The 25,128-nt window shown below is 36.1% G+C and overlaps 1 protein-coding gene across 3 annotated transcripts in view; it reads left to right on the top strand.

Annotated features, from left to right (window-relative positions):
• DYM (dymeclin) overlaps positions 1-25,128 on the top strand; it is a 387,283-nt gene that overhangs the window by 124,084 nt on the left and 238,071 nt on the right. For all 3 annotated transcript variants that reach the window (XM_047764400.1, XM_047764416.1, XM_047764407.1), the window contains exons 9-11: positions 13,270-13,452; positions 16,784-16,962; positions 19,381-19,506. In XM_047764400.1, coding sequence (XP_047620356.1) covers positions 13,270-13,452; positions 16,784-16,962; positions 19,381-19,506 — 488 coding nt within the window. The remainder of the gene's footprint in view (positions 1-13,269; positions 13,453-16,783; positions 16,963-19,380; positions 19,507-25,128) is intronic.

Genomic DNA, 25,128 nt, shown 5'->3' with positions numbered 1-25,128 from the left:
CAGGCTTGTGTATGTTGCTGTTTTATGTTCGTTCTAAAATGAGAAAAATAATAGCTAAAGAATGTTTTCTTAACATATAGATTGATTACATAGAAGAGAAGTATTTGTGGACTCTGCCCTTTTATACAGATGTAAAATAGGGTATGTTTTCCTCAATAAACTGATATCTTAATGTATTTCTTTTAGGAAATATGTTTCTAAAGATAGCGTGTAGGCTTTTTTCAAATTTTATGGTTTCTTTTACTACATTATCATTGTATAATTCAAAGCATTCTAATGAGAAAAACAAATCACCTTTAGTTTTAGTAATCAAAGCTAACCACTCTGAGCATTATGGTATATACTTACCGTCATCTTACGAAAGGAGATGCATGCTGTGTTTTCTTAGTGGTAAACATTTTAAATTTAATATATAAGTAAGTGTACAAGCAGTGTATAGCTCAATTCATTATCATAAAGTGAGTGATACATGTGATTGTTAGTCAGGTCAAGTAATTCTAGCACCCCTGAAACCCCTCTCCTAGCTGCAGAGGAAACCACTGATCTGACTCTGGCACTAATGAGTATATGAGTCACTATGAGCCAGAAGTCACTGTGAGCATATGAGTCTATTTATATAGACTGTGTATGTTCTTTTTTATGTCTTCTTTCTTTTGCTTTTTTTTGTGAAATCATTCATATTTTTACATTGTTCATTTTCATTACTGTATATTATTCCATATTAAGACTTAACGCCACATTTTATTTATCCTTTATATTACAATATGTATTTGATGATTTCCAACTTTTGCCTGTTAAAATGATGCTGCTATGTACATTTTTGTACATTTTTTTTGGCATGTACTTAAGCACTTTATTGGATATAATAATTAAGGAAATTGCTGGATCCTAGTTGTGCACCATTTACTATAGTGGTTACAGTTAAACAGTTTTCTAAATTGTTTTCATCAGTTTACACTGTCACTATACTATGTGAGAATTCAACTTGCTCCTCATCCATGCCAACATGTTTTTAGAGAGGAAAAGAATAGAGTCATGTTTATTGAGGTAAGATTTTATATATAGTGAAATTTACCTTCTGTTAGTTTTATAAGTATGTACAATCATGTAATAACCACCATCACCAAGATTTTGAACATTTCTGTCACCCTAAGAAGTCTGCTTGTGTTCCTTTGTAGTCAGATCCTAACCATTGGTCTTCCAAAATAGTTGTGGAATGCAGACATCTACCACTTGATATCAGTAATCTATTCGTGAAAATCAGACATTCTGCTGAAAATACTCATCTGGAACCTATTTAAAAATTTTAAGTTATGTATGTAATAACACAAAATATTCAGTCGGTTTTCTAAAGCGCACTAAATACCACTGTTTAGCAAACTAAACAGTGTTTTTATATAAAATGCTTAAAAACCTGACTTCTTGATGAAAGTGATGATGAATGAATAGTAGTTTGGTAAATAGTAATCTACTCTCTTGCATTTAGTCATTTTTTTCTCTTTAAAACCTGTTCAACCTTTGCCTCCTCTTGTATAACACTTCGCAAAACTGAAGGCTCCATGTGAAAGGTTTTATGGAAACACATTTAGCGTGTGTGCCCAGTGGTGGAGAGTGGCTTACACAGGGCATGACACCAAAATGGCATCTGAGACATTCATCTCCTTTTTTTTTTTTTTTTAAGACACTCAGTTCAGTTTCAAAATGTCAACAATTCTGTCATACCAATTATCTTTGCAATGAAACTTGATTCCCCCCTCCTCCAATACATTATTTTGTTGAGAGTGTTTTGAGTTTGGGAGGTATAAATATAAAATATAATTTTATAAACATTAGTGGAAAAGCATTAAACTGAGTGAAATAGTCTAGGAGGGTTAGATAATGAAAACTAGGTGACATTGTACTGGGAAAATAACCTTTTGTTGACATTCTGGGGGATATGCCTGGATTTCTACCCACGGGCTTGGTTTTCTGTTGTGTTGATGAAATATGTCACAATTAATTCAGCCAGATCCTTCTTATTTGATATTTAAGTGTTTGAGTTTTTACTGAGTTTTAAGATAGATAGCTCTTGAATTTGACCTTTGTATTCATTCTTTAGACTAAATTGTAGAATTGAACTTGCTAGGCCAAATAATCTGTATATTGTTAATGCTTGTGATGCACATGGATACTTGACAGTACATCACATTTACGGTCCTACTGCTTGGTGTCTGACTGCCCCCTAGCACCTTCATCAACATTGAAGTATTATAATTTAAAATATAGGTTTAAAGCCAATTTTTGACACCTGTATTTAGAACTTTTAAAGTAGCATGCTTTCCCTTTAAATAGCAAATACAAAATCTGTTATTTATATACCTTTAAAATATCAAATAGAAAGTCTATATTATACACTGTAAAAATATCCTCTGGTAAATGGAAGTAAAGAAGCAAATTAGGTTTATAAGTTGGAGCCCTCTAAGGAATATAAAACATGAAAAAGATGTAGCTCTTTTCCATCAAGGAGTCCACGGGAAAATTTGTGCGTGTGTTTCATACATAAGGATAATCAAAGTCAGACTGTGGCGAGTACAATGCTGGAGGGAGCTGTAATCAAAGTGCTGTAAGAGCGGTTTTTTTTTTTTTTTTTGCTTCATGTGTTAGACGAGTGTGACTTGGACCTTGAAGGAATTTTTCTAAGCAAGAAAGAGAGTAGGAAAAAGAAATGAAAGAAAAATGTTAAAACATAGGGAGAAGTGGAATGGCTTTTACAGCTGAATTGTAAACCTGAAAAAAGTCTGTAAATCAGTGATCAATTCTCTAATCACTGATTTCTTAGCTATTTCTGAACTATTTTTTCTTCAAGGGTCATCCTGACATTTAGGTAACACTCTTTTTCTCTCCTTCAGACTCCTTGCAGTTTATTTATTTGCTTGTCTGTTTCATGTCTGTTTCTCCTTTAGACTGGAAACTTCATGGATAGGGACTCATTGTCTTGGGGATCATTAGTGTCTAATCTAGTTTCTTGCAGTCTGCCTAATCCATAGCAGTATCTTGCTAAATGATAGTGTAAGTGCCCTGGCGTCAGTACATATTTGGGGCTATATAGGGCCTTTATTTTGTGGCTGGTATGTGACCCTTAAAATAATTCAACTTCCAAAAAGTTAAGTGATCATCAAGTATTTTTCCCATACAAATATTCCTAACTGGTGATGGAATGGTTTTATATTTTGATGGTATCAGTGTCACTATCCTATAGTACAATAAGATGTTACCATTAGAGGAAATTGGATAAAAGGGTACATATTTTTTTCTTAAGAGCATATGAATCTATACTTATCTTAAAAACTTCAAAAAGTTTTGATATGCAAAAATTTTTGAAAAACTGTTCTTAGTTTTTTTTTTTAAAAGGTCTCTAACCAAGCAATAATATTGTGGACCTTTTAATACATAATTGTGTTACGTTATTGATTTGGCTCTTAGTAAAGATCAGATACTGATGGCTTAAACAGGGTAGAAGATTTACATGAAATCTCTCACATAAAAGTCTAAGCTAGTCCAGGAGTGTAGTCAGGTTTGCTTCCTGAGGACATCCAGGGACCGAAGTTCCTTCTGTCCTGTTTTGCCATTCCCTTGCTGGTATCCATCCTCACATATGGAGTAAAATCTGTCTACCCATCACTTTCCCTGGGTTCTAGCCTATCAGAAGGGTAATGGTTTTGAAGAGAAACGTTTCCTTTTAAGGATGTAACCTAGAACTTGCATGTGCTCCTCCCACTCACATCCCATTGTCTGGAATTTAGTCATGTGCCTATAGTTTGTGAAGTGTAGTTCTGTCCTGCTAAATCCCAGGGCATTTTATTAATAAAAAGGAAGAGAGAGCATGGCATTGAAATCAGGTAGTTACTGTACCCCAGTGTTTGCCCTGGAATGCACGTTCAGTAACTTTATTGGGGAAACTTTATTTCACTATATTTATGTAGGAAAAGTACAAATGTTTTAAAATCTAGGTATTAATCATTATGGCATTAAAAATGATTTGAATATTTGTTTCCCCTTTCTGCTAACTTCCACAAAAGACAATGTATGATTTTTTTCTCCTTTGTATTTTTGATGACGCAGGGCCTAGCGCCACTTAGACGCTTACTACGTATTTATTGACTGATTAGCCTTTTATCTGTTTTGATTGAAATGTCTCTGGCAGAATTTTCATAAGTATTTTTAATAGCTGACCTGCTTTTTTCATAATATCTGTTTTGTTAACAGTATTACACGTTCAAAATATATGAATGTGACCCTTGTTGCAGATTTTTATAACTGGATGACAGTATAGTGTAGTATCATTAGTTTTTGTGTAGTTATGCTTGAATAATTAGTGTTTTATAACACGTTTTTTAGGTATAAGAAATTAATGATAGTTTGACAAGTGGCATGGTTAGCAATATAAAAAAACTGTAATTTGCCTTAATTTCATTGTCTTGATAGTTTGCTATTGAGTTCAGATTTTTTTTTTTTTTTTGGTCTCTTTAGGGCCACACCTGCAGCATGTGGAGGTTCCCAGGCTAGAGGTAGAATCATAGCTGTAGCTGCTGGCCTACACCACAGCCACATCAATGTAGGATCCACGCCGCATCTGGGACCTACAGCATAGCTCATGGTGACACTGGATCCTTAAGCTACTGAGCAAGGCCAGGGATCGAACCTGCGTCCTCATGATGCTAGTGAGATTTGTTTCCGCTGAGCCATGACAGGAATTCCCAGAAAATTTTTAATGAAAGTTCTTTTTTCTTTGACTATTATTTTATTAATGTGTCAATTTTTCAAACTTTGTTTTTCTCACATTTTTGTTGTTAAGAATAAATAATGAGTCAGTCCTTTTAAAAGTTGAATCATCAACACTAGATTTATTCTTTTAGTTAATTTCAGTACTTTTTTTTTAGTTTTAGATGACTTTTAAGTGTTTATTTGGAGGTCCTGAGGGATACAATTAGAAAACTTTGGAGACCATCCTTAATTTGGTTTTTAGAACAGAAGGAAATATACTGTAACTTTCCCTTGTTTTTCTGGTGGAGAGAATCTTTTTTTTGCCAACAGGAAAATGCAATTCCACTAAGATTCTTGGGTCATAGATCAGAGGCTTGGATCAGCAAAAAGAAATGAACTTTTGGAAGAATTCTGGTCCAAAATTATGGGCCAGTTTAAACTACAATGTAGGCAATGGCAGGGTGCCTCATTTCTCCCTATAAGGAAAGGCCCCAGAGCAGTGATGCTTACCAGAGAGAGGAGGGCTGTGGGTCAGGTCAGGGTGGGGTGGGATAGTTTCTCCATAAGATTTTCACTTGTCTCATAGTATAAGCAGCTTTGCAGCCCTCTTGGAAAAACTTGAAGGGGGTGAAAAAAAATAAAAGGAAACTTGAAGTCTTATTAAAAGAGAATTGGTGTTTTGTTGTGAAATTTGTCCGGTGGTAGTCAACTCTTATTTCTCCTAGTAATGAAGATGTGCTGCTATGAAGAGAATCCAAACAAAACAAAACAAACAAAAAAGCAAGCAAAAAACTTTTACTTTACATTGGAAAGCGTTATTTTTGTTGCAGATTGAACTTTCTAAATATGTTTTTCTTTGGTTGTAATCCTGGAACACACAGTGGTGGAGATCGGGGTAGGCAGTTATGGAGCATACTGTGAGTGAAAGGAAGTGGCTGGAAATTTGTAAAATGTTAAGATAAATAACAGATCAGTCCCAAAGCAAATAACACTGGCTGTGGTTGTACTTTCTTAGATAACTTTTAATTTTCTTATTAAATGCCTTAAGTTTCCCAAACTATAGCATGAGCACTGTTTGGAATAAATTTAAATTTGTAATGTGTAGAAATCACTTATTAGTTGATAATTTTCATCTGCATATTTAGATTTTCCTAATGAAAAAGAAGGCATACGCTTAGCAGAAATTCATCTTAAAATTATACCTATGTTTAAAAAAACCAAATCCTTGCTGATTTCTCTTGCCGGCCTCAAGTTTGCTTGTGCCTGCCCTGAAGGTTTAGACCAGATATGTGGTGTGCTTTGATGTTTTCTTGTATACTCCCCTAGGGACCTCTGAAACTTAGGTAGGAGGGTTATTTATCCCCACTTTCAAATAACAGCTTTTTTTTTCTTCCAGGTTTATTGAGATATGCTTGACATACAGCACTATATAACTTTATGGCGTATAGCATAATGATTTGACTTACATGCACCATGAAATGATTACCACAATAAGTTTAGTGAACACCCATCATCTCATATAGGTACTAAGTTAAAAAAAATAGAAAAAAATTTTTTCATTGTGGTGAGAACTCTTAGGACATATATACTCTTTTGATAATTCATATATAACATACAGCAGTGTTAATTATGTTTGTCATGTTGTACAGTACATCTTTAGTTCTTAATTGTCTTATAACTTGAAGTTTGTACCTTTCGACTGCCTTCATCTGATTCCCTGCCTGGCCCCCACCCCTGCCTTGGGTAACCACAAATCTCCTCTCTTTTTCTGTGAGTTTGCTTGTTTATTTGTATTTGTGTTTGAAGTATAATTGACCTATATCACTCTGTCAGTTCTTGTTACATAGCATGTAGTGATTTGATATTTCTATACATTTCAAAATGATCACCACAGTAAGTCTAATTATAATCTGTCACCATACAAAGATATCACATAGTTATCGACTATATTTCCCACACTGTACAATTCATAAATATCACTCATTTCAAATAATAGCTGCTGCTTCCTTTTTTTTTAACAGCCATACTTGCGGCACATGAAAGTTCTTGGGCCAGGGATTGAATCAGAGCTGCAGCTGGGGCCTGTGCCACATCCAGGGCAACACTGGGTCTCAGCTGCATCTGTGACCTATACTGCAGCTTGCCAGATCTTTGACACACTGAGCAAGGCCAGAGATTGACCCACATCCTCACAGAAACAACATTAGGTCCTTAACCCACTGAGCCACAATAGGAATCCTCAAATAATGGCTTCTTAAGAGTTAATAGTAAAATCATTCCAATGAGTCACAAAAGAAGTTTGAGATTTGCAAGATTAAAATTATGTAAGAAATGGTACATTGATAGGCTAATCCATGACATAGTTTTATATGTGTTCAATAAAAAATGCACAGTATTAGAAATGAACAGATGTTCAAATTGAACTGTTTACAGTGTAGAGAAGAAATAAAAGTATCTGCCTTTATTCAAACAAAATTAAAATTTCATCAGTTTTGCTTCTTTTGGTATCCATTTGAAATTTCTTTAAAAACACATTTCATTTCCTGAACAAAGGTGATCTTGTGAAAATGGCATCTGCCCATTTTAATAGGTAATGAAAAAATTAAACGTGTAAAAGATTAAAATATCACGCTCCTTGCCACCATAGTGGACAGGTGTTAACATGTTGATGATCACCTACCCAGAGTTATCAGGAGGTGCTTTTTAAAATTTTTTTTCCTTTTTTCTTTTTAGGGTTGTGCCTGTGGCACATGGAGGTTCCCAGGCTAGGGGTAGAATCAGAGCTGCAGCTGCTGGCCTATGCCAGAGCCACAGCAATGCAGCCTCCGAGCCACATCTGTGACCTACACCATAACTCGTGGCAATGCCAGATCCTTAACCCACTGAGCAAGGCCAGGGGTTGCTCCTGCATCCTCACCAATACTAGTTGGGTTCATCACCCCTGAGCCACAACAGGAACTCCAGGAGGTGCTTTTTAAAAATAAAAATCATAGGTCTGTATCCCTAGACCAGTTGTGTATTTATTGCATCACATTTTCTGGGTTTAGTGACCAGGAATTTTCTTCTTTCTCCACCTTCTTACTGTTGTTTAATTGCTTAAGTTATACTTGAATATGTCTATGATTTAAAAGAGTCAAACAAGTAAATCCTGAACAAAATATGAGACTCCTTCAAGCCATTTTCACTCTTACTCTGCCCCATGATGATAGGTAACCACTGTGAGCTGTCCACCCTCCCAGACACCTGCATAGGTATATATGTTTACAATTGTTTAAAAAACAAATGGGGCATTTTGTGTATAAATATCTTGTTTTGTGATTAGCCTTTTTACCTGTTGATATATCGATGAGGTTTTCCATATCCTGTGTAAATGTATACCAGTGGGCATCTCTTTTTGTTCTGTTATTTTAATTTTATTATTTTACATTTATTTTAAAATAAATAAATGGATATATTTCTATTAAAATTTTTTTAACTATACAAAAAAGCAAAAGTCCTCTGTGAATCCCACACCAGAAGTAGTTTCTCTGGAGTTTCTGTCGTGGCACAGCTGAAAACTGGGAACCATGTGGCTGCAGGTTCGATCCCTGGCCTCGCTCAGTGGATCGAGGATCCAGTGTTGCCTTAAGCTGTGGTGTAGGTCACAGATGTGGCTAGGATCTGGCATTGCTGTGGCTGTGGCATAGGCCGGCAGCTACAGCTCTGATTAGACCCCTGGCCTGGGAACCTCCATATGCTGTGGGTGTGGCTCTAAAAAGACCAACAAAAAAAAGTTTCTCTTATCAGTATGATATACACTTTGTCCTTACTGTTTTTTAAAAAGGTATATTTATATACATATACATACATGTGGTTTAGGTGATTTTCAAATTATTACCTCCATTTTTATGCAACTTCTTTACTTAACAATATACCTTACAGAAAAATCCTTGTTAATAAATAGATATAGGCCCTATGTTGTAGTCCATAGTATGGATTAACATAACTTGTATAACCTTTACTGCTGGTGAACATCTATATTGTTTCTATTTTTGGCAATTATAAACAGCATTATAGTAAATATTCCTATATATGCATCTTTGCGTAGCTGTTCAAGTGTTCTTCAGTATAAGAAAAAAAAACCCTGCTGATGGGGGTGTGCATTTTTAATTTCAGTGAGAAGTGCCAAATATCCTCCAAAAATCTGGTACCACTTTGATCTCTTCCTGCTGGTAATTTTCTGTACCAATACTAAGAGTATTATGAATCATATCATTGATATTATAATTATCAGTGATCTCATTATCATATTAATTAATTTTCTCTCTTTTGCTTTGGACTTTGTCGCCCACTTTTATTTTGGCTTATTAGCTTGCTTTCTCTTCCTGATTTGTAGGAAGTCTTTAAAAAAATAAAGTCTTTTCTGTTTTATATGTTGCAAATTGCTTCTCTTCCTCTCTTACTTGTTAATGATATATTTCATTACATAAAAGTATTTAAATTTTATGTAGTCAAATTATTATTCTTTGTATCTTAAGTTTTTTTCTTGCATAAGAAAAAGGCTTTCTCAATTCAAGGTTTAAACAGATACTTCTGTGTGTTTAAATAGGGGAAATGAATAAATTTTATTGTCCTTAAGACATTTATAGATTTTTTTTTTCCTTACCAATTTGGAACACTACCTGTATCATAAAGTTAATCCTCAGACACATACAATTTTGTTTCTGAAGTCATTTCTGTTCCATTGAACTATTGGTCTAGTCTACTTCCATATCACACATTTATCTATTTGCTTATTTATTTGGCTTCACCTATGGCATGTGGAAGTTCCTTGGCCAGGGATTGAACCTGCAACACAGCAGTGACCCCATCAACCCACAGCAGTGACAACACCGGATCCTAACCCATTGTACCACAGGAGAACTCCCATATCACACTTTTAAATGACTATAACTTTATAAAAATTTTGCTATTTGATTAGGAGCATTTCTCTCCAGTTTATTCCTCAAAATTTTTTCTTACATAGTTTTATATTCAGCAATATTTTATTTACAATGTATTTCAAAATATTACATAAATTCTTTGTATTTTGATAGTGATAATATTAAATTTTAGATGAACTTAGGGGAAGTTTTGTAGTAGTGAGTCTTTTTGTGCATAAATATATTGTATGTTTGTAGTAATTCAGATCTCATAAAACTTTCAGTCTCAAGTTCTGTGGTTCTATGCCTAAATGTATTACATCTTTCTTTTGTGTTTATTCTTGAATATTTTATTGGATTTTTTTCCTGTTGTGATTGGACATTATAATTATTTATTGGTCATATATAGGCAGGCTTTTGATTTTTTTTTTATGTTGAATATTTAGCTGCAGAGCTGTACAAAATCTGTTAGTTCTAATAGTGTCAGTCGATGCTCTTGATGTTCCTGGGTAAGTCTGTCCAATAGAATTGAAATGGGAGTCATAGATGTAAACCACATAGATAATTTAATATTTTCTAATAACCGTATTAAAAAATAAACATGTGAAATTAATTTTAATAATACACTTTAATGCATTATATCCAAAATATTATAATTTCAACGTTATTGATATTACAAAATAAGCGAGTGATTTTAATTTTTTTTCATATTAAGTCTTCAGAATTCAGTGTGTATTTTATACTTGGAGCACAGTGCAGTTTGGAGTAGCTACATTTCAAGTGCCCAGTACACACAGTGGCTCAAGGCTGCTGTATAGAACAATGTTCAATCACATTGTTTTCAAATAACAAATGTTTTTCTGTTTCTTTTATTTTGCGGGGGTGGATTCTTGCCTTAATGCTTTTGCTTGGAGCTCAAGTAGTACAGTGCTGATGCTGGTGACATGAATGGGAATTCTTCCAATGTTTGACCACTAGGGGTTTCTTATTAGATAGACGTGAAAAACTAAAGTGGCTTCTTTCCTTTTTTAGTTCCTAAGAATTCTTTTTCTTTAAAATAAGAATAAGCTTTAAGTTTAATTTTTTAAAAAAATTCCTATTTAGATGACCATATTTTCTTTTCCTCCATCTTTTTAAAATGAAGAGATATAATAGATTTTTTTTTTTACTTTAAATTTGTTTCTTTTAATCGAAATATAGTTGACTTGGTGTTGTGTTAATGTACAGCAAGGTGACTCAGTTACACATGTACATACATTCTTTTTATTATTATTTTCTGTCACGATTTATCCAAGGATACTGAATGTAGTTCCCTGTGCTATACAGTAGGACCTCGTTTATCCATTCTGTATATAATAGTTTGCATCTACTAACTCCCAATTCTCAATCCATCCCTCCCACCTCCCTTCCCCCTTGGCAACCACAAGTCTCTTCTATATCTGTGAGTCTGTTTCTGTTTGTAGATAGGTTAATTTGTGCCATGTTTTAGATTCCATATTTAAGTGCTATCACATGGTATTTGTCTTCCTCTTTCTGACTTCAATTAATATGATCATCTCTGATTTCATCCATGTTGCTGCACATGGCAAAAATTTGTTCTTTTTATGGCTGAGTAGTATTTCATTGTATCTGTTTACCACATATTCTTTAATCCTCTGTCAATGGACATTTAGGTTGTTTGCATGTCTTGGCTATTGTGAATAGTGTTGCAGTGACCATAGGGGTGCATGTATAGTTTTGAATTATAGTTTTGTCCAGATATATGCCCAAGAGTGAGATTGCTGGATCATATAGTAATTCTCTTTTTAATTTTCTGAGGAACCTTAGGTTTTTAACGCTGAACAGTTCTTACATTTCAAAATCAAAACCTTGATCATGATGAATCTGTTCTTCTAACAGATTTTTCTACAAGATTTCAACTGCTTGTCTTTAATTTAGGTTATTCAAAAAAAATCTCTGGGAGTTCTTGTCGTGGCTCACTGGTTAATGAATCTGACTAGGAACCATGAGGTTGCGGGTTTGATCCCTGGCCTTGCTCAGTGGGTTAAGGATCCGACGTTGCTGTGAGCTGTGGTGTAGGTTGCAGACGTGGCTCAGATCCCGCGTTGCTGTGGCTCTGGCGTAGGCTGGTGGTTACAGCTCCAATTTGACCCCTAGCCTGGGAACCTCCATATGCCACGGGAGCGGCCCTAGAAAAGGCAAAAAGACAAAAAAAAAATCTCTATTCGTGGAGTACCTGCTGTGGCTGAGTGGGTTGCTGTGGAGGCATGGGTTCCACCCCTGGCCTGGCACAGTGGGTTAAAAGTATTTAGCATTGCAGCTGCTGCAGTATAGGTCACAACTGCAGCTCAGATTCAATATCTGGCCTGGGAATTTCCAGGTGGGTGCAGCCATAAAATTAAATATCTCAGGAGTTCCCCTTGTGGCGCAGCAGAAATGAATCCGACTAGGAACCATGAGGTTGTGGGTTCGATCCCTGGCCTCGCTCAGTGGGTTAAGGATCCAGCGTTGCCATGAGCTGTGGTGTAGGTCGCAGACGTGACTCAGATCCTACTTTGCTGTGGCTGTGGCAAAGGCTGGCAGCTATAGCTCCGATTTGACCTCTAGCTTGTGAATCTCCATATGCTGCGGGTGTGGCCCTAAAAAGCAAAATGAATGAATAAATAAATAAATATCTCTATTCATTTCTCTCTTTTGTTTTAAATGAATTCTTTATCCAATTGTGTATCAAAGAGATTTTTTCTGGCCTTGTCAAATGAATTGTGTACATATGGTCCTTGTTCTATATTTTGGAGCTGCATACATAATATGAGAATTGTCTGTGCTTTGAGGGTTTAGTAGACCTACTTTGCAAAAAAAAAAAATCTGCACTTGGTTTTTTTTTTTTTAAGGCTTAGCTCTGACCCTGGCTTCCACTCTTCTAAGGTTATTTATCCACTTAGGTGTTCATCTTCTTTGGCCAATTTTGATGTTTTGTTTTTTCCTAGATATTTTAATATTTTGCTTTGGTTTTCAAGTACAGTGCTATAAAGTTGTACATGAAATTTTCTTATGTAATGTTTTGATAATACAAAGAAAAATCAAGAAAGATATGTAAGGGACTTAGTAGTATTTTGGTTATCTATGGGAAGTAGAAGTGGAATTATCGGAATGGGGAATGATAGTCTTTACAAATTTTATATCCTCAGGCAATAATATAAGAATTTCCAGGAGTTCCCGTCGTGGCGCAGTGGTTAACGAATCCGACTAGGAACCATGAGGTTTCACGTTCGATCCCTGGCCTTGCTCAGTGGGTTAAGGCTCTGGCATTGCCATGAGCTGTGGTGTAGGTTGCAGATGCGGCTCGGATCCCACGTTGCTGTAGCTCTGGCATAGGCCGGTGGCTACAGCTCTGATTCTACCCCTAGCCTGGGAACCTCCATATGCCATGGGAACGGCCCAAAAAATGGCAAAAAGACAATAAACAAACAAAAAAACAGAATTTTGTAATTAAGGACTGGCTTTGCTCTCATAAGAAGAGAGTGTTATTCCAAACTTTAAAATATGAGCAAGTATAGAATGTTGTACAGAAATAGATTCATTTTACTAGTCCCAGCACATTTTAACTGTGTGTTTTCTTCTCAAGCTGGACTCTGGACTGTCTTCACACTGGGTGGTGTGGGCAGCAAAGCAGCCGCCGCTCCAGAACTTTCTTCCCCTCTGGCCAACCAGAGTCTCCTGCTTCTGCTGGTGCTGGCCAACCTGACAGATGCTGCAGACGCACCAAACCCCTACAGACAGGCCATCATGTCCTTCAAGAATACTCAAGGTTTGTGGGGGTTTCTTTCTGTGAGTATTTTTTCTAATGAGGAAAAAAGGTATTATTTACTCCATTTTGTTTACCGACTTTCAGTTGTGGAGATTACTTGTTGAATTGTGTATTTTCATGTCAGTTAAAGATGAGAGAAGCTTAGATTTTATGTCTGTATTCTCAAGAAGATCAAGTAAATCTTACATGAGGCCAGCGGTTCCTTATATTCATTTATATTTACACTTTTCTTTCTGAGATAACCAAGCCAGCATGTGCTTAATTTGGATTTGCCTGTCCTACCTTATTAGGGGTAGGAATTAATCTGGAAAGCTCCAAATAATAGGTTGTTTGAAATTTTTAATTCAAAGTCTGTATTGCAGGTAGAGTTTTATAGGACGAAAAATAAGAACAGAATTCAGCAAACTTTTTCCGGCAAGGGGCAGATGGCTCTGCAGGGCCGTGTGGTCTCTGTCACCACCTCTTAACTGCCATTGTAGCATAAAAGCAACGTAGGTAATACATAAGCAAGTGAACATGGCTGGGTTCCAGTAAATCTTTATTTCCAAAACAGGTGGTGGGCTGCCCATGGGCTGTAATTTGCCAAACCCTGAAGTAGAGCCTTTGCAGAAAGTTCCATGTTGAAACAGTAATCACTTACCAAAAGACTGCACTCTAAAAGCAAGGTTAGCATGGTTGCTAGATTTTCAAGATACATCTAACACTAATGTAATGAAGATGGTAAGAAGGGCAGTTATTGGATAGGAACATTTTTAAGGTTTCTGGTGCTCTTTGCTTAGTTCCTTTCTGGAGCTGTTCTGATACATGTTTCTTATAGAGAGTGGGTGCCAGTTAGTTGTGCCTTTGCTGACTCTGGCATTATTATTTGCAGGGGGATGTGAGTCTCTAACAGTTTGATAGGTAAGAATAGAAACTCCTGAATCTAGTTAGTGTTTTCCATTCTCATTACTGTACTCTTCTTGGTGACAGTGTGACTCAAGGGTTAGGAAAGGCAGTTGTGGAGTCAAGCTGACCTGAGTTCAGGCCACACTTCTGTCACTTCAGAGCTATGAGGCCTTTCACAGCTTACTTAATCTCAGTAAGCCTCAATGGCTTTTTTGTAAAATGAAGATAGTATCACCTAATAGTATTTGTATAAGTACCAAATAGGCTAAGGCTTTAAAATGATGAGCTCAGATTTTGCAGCCTAGCAGGTGTTCAGTATTTGATCTCTGCTATTGTTACTTTTGCTGCTCTGGCCGGATGTTACTGTTTAGAGTTGAACCTTCCTGGGATAGTCATCTTTTGAGAGACTGTGATTCAGAACATTGGCTTTTGGGTTAGATTGACCTGAGTTCATATCTCAGATTTTAATCTTAAAATACTAGTTTCCTTATTGATGAAACAGGTATTATAATCTCTACCTCATAAGGTTCTTGTAAGAATTAAATGAGCATTTATCAGAGGACAAACTCAATTTTTGCCACTATTATAAGAAATGATATAGTGTGGTGAAAACAACAGGAACTGATCTATGTTATACTAAGAGATGACCTTGGAAAAGTTACTTAATCTCTCCAAGCCTCTCTTTCATCCTTTGTAAAACTGGTTAGAGTAATGACATGGTTGTCCTATGGCTTAAATAAAGGATAATTTACATAAAGCTGTCCATGTAAAGACTGGTTCATAGTACTTTCTAGCTAGTAATGTATAGACACACAACATATGTATTCCATTTGCAGTCAGGTGAACATGTTACTTTGCTTCCATTGTAAAGAAGTGTAGTATGTCCAGAATCTTCCTCCACTGAGTCTTCTCTAGGTTCTGTCATGTTGGCATACTCTCTGTACATCCAGCACATCCTTTGCAGAGTATAGGTTGCTCTCACAAAACAATTGTTTTTTTAAGTGTCAAAAATACAGTGTTAGGATTGAAAAAATAACCTGTGTTATAAATATGGAGGGAAAAGATGAGGGCACTTTGAAGAAAAATTGAAGATATTTTTTAGATGTATTTTTCTGATGGATGTAAAGGTTAGAAAGAAAAGTCTAAGAGGCACAAGATTGTGCTATCAAAGATTTTGTTGGCATATATTTCTTTTTTTTTTTTTTGTCTTTTTGGAGCTGTGAAGACACACAGTATCCATGAAGTATCCAGGAGGATGCAGGTCCGATCCCTAGCCTCACTCAGTGGTTAAAGGATTCGGTGTTGGCCGTGAGCTGTGGTGTAGTTCGCAGATGCGGCTCAGATGCATCATTGCTGTGGCTGTGGTGTAGGCCAGTGGCTACAGCTCTGATTCAACTCGTAGCCTGGGAAGCTCCATAGGCCACACATGAGTGCGGCCCTAAAATAGCAAAAAAAAAAAAGTTTCTTAGCAGTTGTGGGTCAGTTCCACATGCTGCAAATGTGACCAAAAAAATTTAAAAAAGGAATCAAAATTATATGTTGTTATCCTAGCTATTTTCTTCATAAGTAGATTAATGACATTGGTGAATATTTCAGCTGTGATGATTCATTTGAAAAAAATTAACATCTTCAAGGCAGTTTTTTCTTTTTAACTGTGTCTTATAAGAGGATTTTCTGTTTATGTCTCGATATTTTTATTTAGGGCTGGTGGAGATTTAGTTTTGGTAACAAAAGAGTTCAGTGCCATGGTTAAATTTTATGTTAGAGGACCTTTTGCCTCGTTTCATAGCTGTATTTTTTTTAAATATGTGTGTGTGTGTGTGTGTGTATATATATGTATATGTCCGTATGTATGTATTTTTTGTTGAGGGGGCTTGCCTGTGGTAAATGGAATTATCAGGCCAGGGATCAAATCCATGCCACAGCAGCGACCCAAGCTGCTGCAGTGACAAAGCTGGATCCTTAATCCTCTGTGCCACCAGAGAACTCCTAAGTTCATATTTTTAATGATAGTTTAATTCATCTATACTAGTGCAAAAATAGTATTTTTTTATATTTGGCTTTAAAAAAAAAGTCACTTTGTTACAGAACATTTGCTCAAATATTTATAATCAGTGGAAATCCATGGTTTAGAATAGTACAGGGAAATAAACTCCCATTTGGGGGTTGGGTTAGGTTTTTATGTTTATTTTATTTTATTTTATGAGAACATTTCAGTTCAACTAGCAAATTTTGAGTATACGATTATCAACTATAGTCAGGTTTTACATTAGTTTAGTTCATTCTTAGGTAAAATTTAGAATACAGATTGAAAATTTGAATCTGAAATGTAGCAGCTTAGTAGAAATTTAATTATATGTATTAATGGCTTTTATTATATATATTTAAGGCACAGTCTAGAAAGTGCTAATATAATACTTTTAAAATGTTGTTTTCTGCATTCCAGATAGCAGTCCTTTCCCCTCATCAAATCCACATGCTTTCCAGATTAACTTTAACAGTTTGTACATGGCCCTCTGTGAACAGCAGACATCTGATCAAGCAACCCTCCTTTTGTATACATTGCTGCATCAGAATAGTAATATTAGAACATACATGTTGGCTCGCACAGATATGGAAAATCTTGTGAGTATCACACTAAACATGGTTTTTGTATTTTATAATATTTCGAAGAGTAATTTCTTTTCCCAGGAGGGTATGTATGTTTGCCAGGTTACAGACGTCATGATCAAGGTTGATGAGATGCCAGCAGATGAAGGCAGGGGTGTGACTCTTACAGTGTAGCAGACAGTGCACATAGAGATGACTTCACAGCACAGAGGGAGAGAGCACACAGCACGACAAGTTTCCCTGACCTTTAGGTCCTTAACAGCTACCCACTACCTGTGACTCAGCCTGGATCAAGTCCTCCAAGACACACTGGCTGCTGTTCTCTAGAATAATTTTATATCCTCTTGGTTCCTTTTTGCTGCTAAGTGCCCACCCACCACATTCGAGTAGCCAGTTACAGTTGCAGCATATTCCTGATGAGATCGACTAAGAGGAGGTTGATTTTTCAACTCAGTTTCCCAAGTGTCCTGTCCCTTCAACAGGCTTAATTTTAAGGCTCTCTGGGAGTTCCCGTCGTGGCTCAGTCAGTGGTTAATGAATCCAACTAGGAACCATGAGGTTGCAGGTCCGAACTCTGGCCTTGCTCAGTGAGTTAAGGATCCGGCATTGCCGTGAGCTATGGTGTAGGTTGCAGACGCGGCTTGGATCCTTTCTTGTGGTGGCTCTGGCACAGGCTGGCATCTACAGCTCCAATTAGACCCCTAGCCTCAGAATCTCCATATGTCTCGGGAGCGGCCCTAGAAAAGACAAAAAAAAAAAAAGAAAAAGCTTTAATGCTCTCTGAACTCAGTTTCTAGAATGTTATAGTTCTTTTTCAGTACCATTGCCAGACATCACATAAATGCACACCATGCTTCACTAGGTGAGTGAAATTGGTTCCAAATTTTTGCTCATAGACAGTAACTCCTATAAGCAATCATGTATTTCCTTTATCACTAGTGTGTAAACAAAAATCTTTCTTTCTTTCTTTCTTTTTTTTTGTCTTTTGTCCTTTCAGGGCCGCACCCGAGGCACATGGAGGTTCCCAGGCTAGGGGTGGAATCGGAGCTGTAGCCGCTGGCCTATGCCAAAGCCACAACAACGTCAGATCTGAGCCGTATCTGCGACCTGTACCACAGCTTATGGCAATGCCGGATCCTTAACCCACTGAGCGAGGCCAGGGATTGAACCTGCAACCTCATGGTTCTGAGTCAGATTCATTTCCGCTGCACCACAACGGGAAGTCCATATTTCTATGAAAACTAAGCTACTTCACTAAGATTTTAGGTTATACTTGAAATACAAAATATATAAATAATGTTGGACTATTCATGCATTAATAAAATTGTGAACATCTCTGAAATAGCAGCTTGCTTGTGGCAAGAAGAATGTCCCCTCTGCAGCAGTTTTTATAGGGTGATAGCAGGATTCACCAGGGATTTGGTGGCCATTTTTTTCAGCATTAAAGGTGAAAATAATTAATAAACATGGAATATTATAATTCATTTGAAAAAGCTTATTCTGTGTCAGAGTGACACTAAGGACAAAAAAAAAAAAGTGATGAAAAGAACCTGTCTGCAGCACAAGCTGTAGGAGGAAACCATTGGCTTAAGTAGCAAAATTAGATATAACAGTGTATTACTCATGTTAGCAAAAGCCTATAAAGAGAAGGCTTGTTTCCTAATGAGTGAGTGAGTATAAACAGACAATTCTGAGCATGATGTAGCCTAAAGGAAATGATGGTAGTAAGCAGAAAACCCATGACATCCTGTGTTCTAGAAAGATCCATGCAAGGGATGTTGGTACATAAGATGCAGGGAAACAGTTGTCTGCATGTGGTGAGTTAACACCAGTAAACAGTTAAAAGGTTTTGTTTTAGGATTTTTTTAGGGGGGTGAGGTGGGGTGAGGTGTAGTTTGTATATTTGTTTTCAGTCTCTTACATGGATTATCTTATAATGTTTTAACCAAAAGCATAATGTTCTTCCCTGTCTGTCTTCTATAATTTGTTGAGGCTCAGATAGGAAAGATACCACTGGTAGAAAATTTACTGTGCTGATATGGTCTTGTTGTTAATAATTCTTTTATTAAGAAGGTAATGTTTGACATATTATACAGCTTTTCTAAGAATACCCTGTTGTGTAAGTTCCTGCTAAGCTGAAGGCTCACTTGCTCTCTTCAGTGTCAGATGCTTACCAGTGAGCCTAAATGGTCCCTGTAAATCCAAACTGTATGTGGCAGCCAACCTTCACAGAGGGGGATGCCTTTCTCTGTTGGTACCTTAGCTGTACACATGGAAAAATACTTTTAGTCACAGGCTGGTTTGTATTTTTTTTTCCCTTCTAAGGAAAAATACAACTAAATTAAAGCATAGGGTATGTAAGAAAAGTTATAAATAAAATACTGGTTTATAATAAAGTAATTGAAATAGTAAATTAAAATTTTTATTCACTAGGTTTTACCAATTCTCGAGATTCTGTATCATGTGGAAGAAAGAAATTCACACCATGTGTATATGGCCCTTATAATATTGTTGATCCTTACGGAAGATGATGGCTTCAATAGGTCCATTCACGAAGTGGTAAGCTGCCTTCACCTTGATCAGAGTTACAGAACAGACATGTCACTCCATAAAATTTACTGCCCTTAGTACCCTTATGTCCTTCTTTTCCCTCTGGTGGATGTTTTCTGCTAGTGCCTGATTTAGAAACGGTGTGTCTTTCTTCAGATTTATTAAGTGGTGTTTTGTTTTGTTTTTTCCCCAGAATGACTATTAGCTACTATTAAAAACTCTCTCAAATAGTTTCTTTAGTAGTTGATAGAAATGTTTTTACTGCACCAAGTTCATTTTTCCTTTCCATTTTCCCTTTTTACTTGTAGCAGAAATTCTCAAACAGGTTTGTTCCTTTTATATAGAAGAGTGAAAAGCAGGGAACAAGAAGACTGAAAAAATGCTTTGTATTTTTAAAAATAATATAATTTAACTCTTTAAATTTTAGTCCTATTGGCAAGTTCCATTCCCAAAATGATGTATCTTCCTCTTTGGTATTTTCTTTGTGTCGAAGTAGTAGAATGTAATCGTTTTAAAACTTGCATAGAAGTACTGGGTTTTAATACAAAATAGCAGACCCCATGTCTACCCCATACCTGATTCCCACTCCCTAAAGACAAATGCTTTGAGCACTATGTTTCAAAAGAACTTGCTTATAATATTTCTTTATTTTTCAATTTAGGTAGATTAACTGTTATCTCCCTGAGCTGTTAGCTCTTCTTCCTGCATGTCTTCAGTATTCACTCTGGGTTCCCAGACCCCTTTCCAACTCACAGATTTTTTTTTTCCTCCTTCCATCTTATTATTTTTTTGGTTAACTTAGCTTTTACATTATTATGACTTTGTTAACTATTATTCTGTGCTCAGATGAAGTGTATGATAATTGCATTTCCTTTCTTGTACATGTTTTAATGTTCCTGTAGCACATCACTGCCCTGTTTTATGTTCATGTACCAATCACTAATGCAACTCTCAGTTCTTCAGCAGAACTGAGAATCCTCTCGAAAGCTATTAAAAACATATTGCATTTTTCCTGAAGTTTCATTTTCTTCTTTGGCTTCTGTCTTAATCCTCATTGGAGGCTTTCCTCAACTGTGCGGTGATTCTTGCTCATCTGTTCCTGTTTGGGAGCATGCACTAAAACGTTGATTGGAAGTTCTGTGTATGGGCAGCACTTCAGTCTCTTCCTCTGGGCATCCTACTCTCTGTAGGCCTTTTCTTTTGGAGCGATCAGTTTCTCAGAAGAGATTGTTCCAGTCTTGTGTGGGAATCTGGTGGGAGACGGTCTTAGAGGTCACAATCTTCTTCAGGTACAAACACTTTCCTCTTTTTCTCTTCAGTAGGCTTTTCGTATCATCTTTATCTTCCCTGCTAGTCTGTTGAAACTATTTTTGTCTCTTATGTAGTGGGGCCATCATTTCAACTTAGGTTTAAGGAATCTTGACATTGTAGAAAGGGTTTAAAACATACAAATTTTTTTTTATTCTTGTATTTAGTAAAGTACCACCAGAGAAAATATTTACACTGCCTTAATCAGTTTTTTTTTTTGAAAAATAGTATTTATCTTTCTTTTGATAAGGAATAAAAAGCCAAAATGATTTTAAAAAGCATTTTAAAATTGAAGTATGAAGTAGAAAGTGCACAAATTTTAAAGTCACAGCTTATTAGTTTCTACGTATGTATATACCTGTATTATTACCACCCATATCAAGTATTGAACATTTCTAGCATAATAGAAAATTCCTTTTTGCCCTGTTCTTGTCAGTACCCCACACCAACCAGAGTTTACTATTCTGACTTCCTTCCTAAGAGATTGTTTATTTTTTTTCTTTGTAGGGCCCTTTTTTAGGGCCACACCTGAGGCATATGGAAGTTCCCAGACTAGGGGTCAAATCAGAGCTGCACCTGCTGGCCTACACCAGAGCAGCACCAGATCCGAGCCGAATCTGCAACCTGCACCATAGCTCATTGCAATACCGGATCCTTAACCCATTGAGCAAGGCCAGGGATTGGACCTATGTCCTCATGGATACCTGTCTGGTTTGTTACTGCTGAGCCACAATGGGAACTCCCTAATAAATTAGTTTTTGCATCTCCTTGAATTATTGTAGTCACTAGGGGAAAAGAGGTAAAAGGTGCATTTTTCTTAAAACTACAATTATTTCAAAATAAAAAGTATAATTTAAAATGATGGGGAGAAATTTGGAAAAATGCTTCATAAAAGAAGATATACAAGGACATGGAAAGTACATGAAAAATGCTTATTATTACTGGATATTAGGAAGTGAAATTCATGTGTTCTCTTTTATTTTGGCTCCTTTTATTCAACATAGTGTTGCTGAAATTCACCCATGTTACTACATCATTTGTTTGCTCTTTTAAATTGGTATGTGCTATTCCATTGTATGAATATGCCACAGTAGATTTATTTATTCCCTTCTGGGTTGATATTTGGCTTTTTTTCCACTCTGGGGCTATTTTTGCTTAAGTGACTGTGCACATTTTTGAACGTGTTTTGGTGGACATATGCACTCATCTATTTGGACATATACATAGGAGGAGAACTGCTGGGTCATAAGACAGGTGTGTGTATAGTTTTAAGAGATATGGGTGAAACTGAAGCTGTGTATACCCCACAAGTCAGCATTTTACTCCAAGGCTGTCTATAAAGACTCTTGCACATTTGCATAGAGAGGACATGTCTATTAATGGTCATCTAACACTTTATAATATTGAAAATTTTTAGAACATGTAGAATAAAACAGGTTACTGGCTATATCAAAGTAAGAAAGAAGAATGAAAATGGGGAGGGCACACAGTAGGGCTTCTTTTAGGTCCATAATCTTCTGTTCACTTCAACAGCAGCAAAAACCAAAGTAAGAGTGACTATTGTGGCTCAGCAATAATGAACCTAACCAGTATCCATGAGGATGTGGGTTCAATCCCTGGCCTTGCTTAGTGGGTTAAGGATCTGGTGTTGCTGTGAGCTGTGGTGTAGGTCATAGACGTGGCTTGGATCTGGTATTGCTGTGGCTGTGGCTTAGGCTGGCAGCTGCAGCTCCAATTCAACCCTAGCCTGGGAACTTCCATATGCCTCGGATGTGGCCCTAAAAAAGGAAAACAAAACAAAACAAAAACAAGAAAAAAGCCCCCCAAAGTAGAACCAGTAACCACACAAAACTTTCAAGCGTATCTGACAAAAACATTAAGATTTAACAAAATTCAAGGGTGGATATACTTTTAATTGTATTTTCTGTTCTTTTTTGTATCTCTATTATGTTTGGTAATTAAAACAACTTTAAAATTAGCACAGAATTTTGCATTAAAATTAAACTTTACTGACCTCCAAAACAGGGATGTTTAGGTAGGGAAAGCATTAGGTTCAGCTCATATTTAAGTCCGTTCCATAAGGATTTCAGGTGGTGACATTTCAAATTCAGGTATTTAAATAATTTTTTTTCTCTAGAACTTGACTTTCTTGTTGATCTATTTATTTTATCCTTTCCCTTTTTATGTGTAGTAGTAAGAATAAATAAATCAAATATTTCTATAAAGTTCTCTATGTGGAATCATCCACTGGGGACATAATTATGAAATATATTCTGGTATGTTATTTTGGTTAGAATTTTCAGTTCTTAACGCCCAGTGATATTGAGCAGTTTTCGTGTACTTTCATGTGCTTATATATTTTCTTTTGTGAAGTATTTTCCAAATACTTTTCCAAGAAAAGATTGATAAAATATACTACATTGAAACTTAAAGCTAAAAAAAATTTAAAAATTAAAAAAAAAAAACTTAAAGCTTTTATTGAAAAATATTAGTGAGAGAATGAAAAATCAAGCCAGAGGGTGGGAGAAGAGATATATATATATATAATTCACAAATGGCTTATATTTAGCATATGTAATATGATGTTATGTAATGAACTCCTACAAACCAGTAAGAATAAGACACAATGGTAAAATGAATAAGAGGCTTGAGGAAGCACTTGAAAATGTATCTAGATGGTCAATAAACTTATTAAAAAGTGTTTTAAAAATTTCATTAGTAATTAGGAAATTGCAGATTAAATCACAGTGAGGTCTAGTAGACACCCACCTGAATGACTAAAATTAAAAAAGGATGATACCTACTACTGGCTAGGATGTGGTGCTGCTGGTAGGGTTTTAAATGGTTGTAACTCCTGGTATACCTGCTATGGTGCAGTGGATTAAGAACCCAACTGCAACAGCCTGGATTGCTGCTGAGGTGCAGGTTCAATCCCTGGCCCAGGAACTTTCATATGCTCTGGGTGTGGCCACTAAAAAAAATTGTCACAACTCTTTTGGTAAACTCATTTTCTCTATAATTTGAACACATACACACACACAAATCCGAACACCTAGCAATTCTAGTAGGTATGTATTCAAAGAAACACACATGCATATATACCAAGAGACATGCCAAAGATTATGTGTTTCAGCAAAGTGTCATGATTATGCTAATGAGCCTAAGGATACTGGTTTCATTAAGAAATATATAAAAACCCATAGCACATAAAGGTTTAAGCACTTGGGTGTAACTATGCAAGTCAGTGGTTGATGATGTGTAATTAAAGATAGTGATTGAATACATCTGGTCGAAGAACTCTCTTTCAAACCAGGGTAAATATGAACAATAAAGTAATGTAACAAACAACCTGAGAAATTTGGAATTTTTTATGTACTAATACAATTGAAAGTATCTTTCATGTTGAATATATGTGTTCAACTTGTTCTAATGGATCCATTTTCATATTAAATCTAAATACTGTAATATATGAAATTACTACCTGCTTCAATTACTATTTCTAATATGAAAAATCACCTCTCGAATATCACTGCTATTCTGCTGATCCGCCACATTGCTGTGATATTCATGTTAAATTTTCAATTCACAGATAGTGATGGATTCACTGATATTCTAAATCACGTATATTTATTACCATTACCATCAGCAACAATAACTTTATTAGACAGTTCAGCAAAGTATGTCCTGCAGGCCAGCTGCTTAGGTTTTTGTTTTGTTTTGTTTTGTAAATAAGGTTTTATTACAAAACATCCACAGCTGTTTGTTTACGTGCGCTCCACTGTTGCTCTCGTTATTTTTTTAATGATTTTTATTTTTTCCATTTTAGTTGGTTTATTCCAAATGCGGTAGTTTACATCTATTAACCCCAGACTCCCAGTCCATCCCACTCCCTCCCCCGCCCCCTTGGCAACCACAAGTCTGTTCTCCAGGTCCATGAGTCTCTTTTCTGTGGAAAGTTCCATTTGTGCTATATATTAGATTCCAGATGTAAGTGATAGCATATGGTATTTGTCTTTCTCTTTCTGACTTACTTTACTTAGTATGAGAGTCTCTAGTTCCGTCCATGTTGCTGCAAATGGCATTATTTTGTTCTTTTTTGTGGCTGAGTAGTATTCCTGTGTGTGTGTGTGTGTGTGTACCGTATATATATACACCACATCTTTTTAATCCATTCATCTGTCGATGGACATTTGGCTTATTTCCATGTCTTGGCTCTTGTGAGTACTGCTGCTGTGAACATACGGGTGCATGTATCTTTTTCAAGGAAAGTTTTGTCCAGATATATGTCCAAGAGTGGGATTGCTGAGTCATATGGTAGTTCTA

This window comes from Phacochoerus africanus, chromosome 2 (assembly GCF_016906955.1).
Source record: "Phacochoerus africanus isolate WHEZ1 chromosome 2, ROS_Pafr_v1, whole genome shotgun sequence".
NCBI classification, from domain to species: Eukaryota; Metazoa; Chordata; class Mammalia; order Artiodactyla; family Suidae; genus Phacochoerus; species Phacochoerus africanus.
The sequence above is the reverse complement of the archived record's forward strand: the minus strand, read 5'-3'. Positions and strand labels throughout refer to the sequence as shown.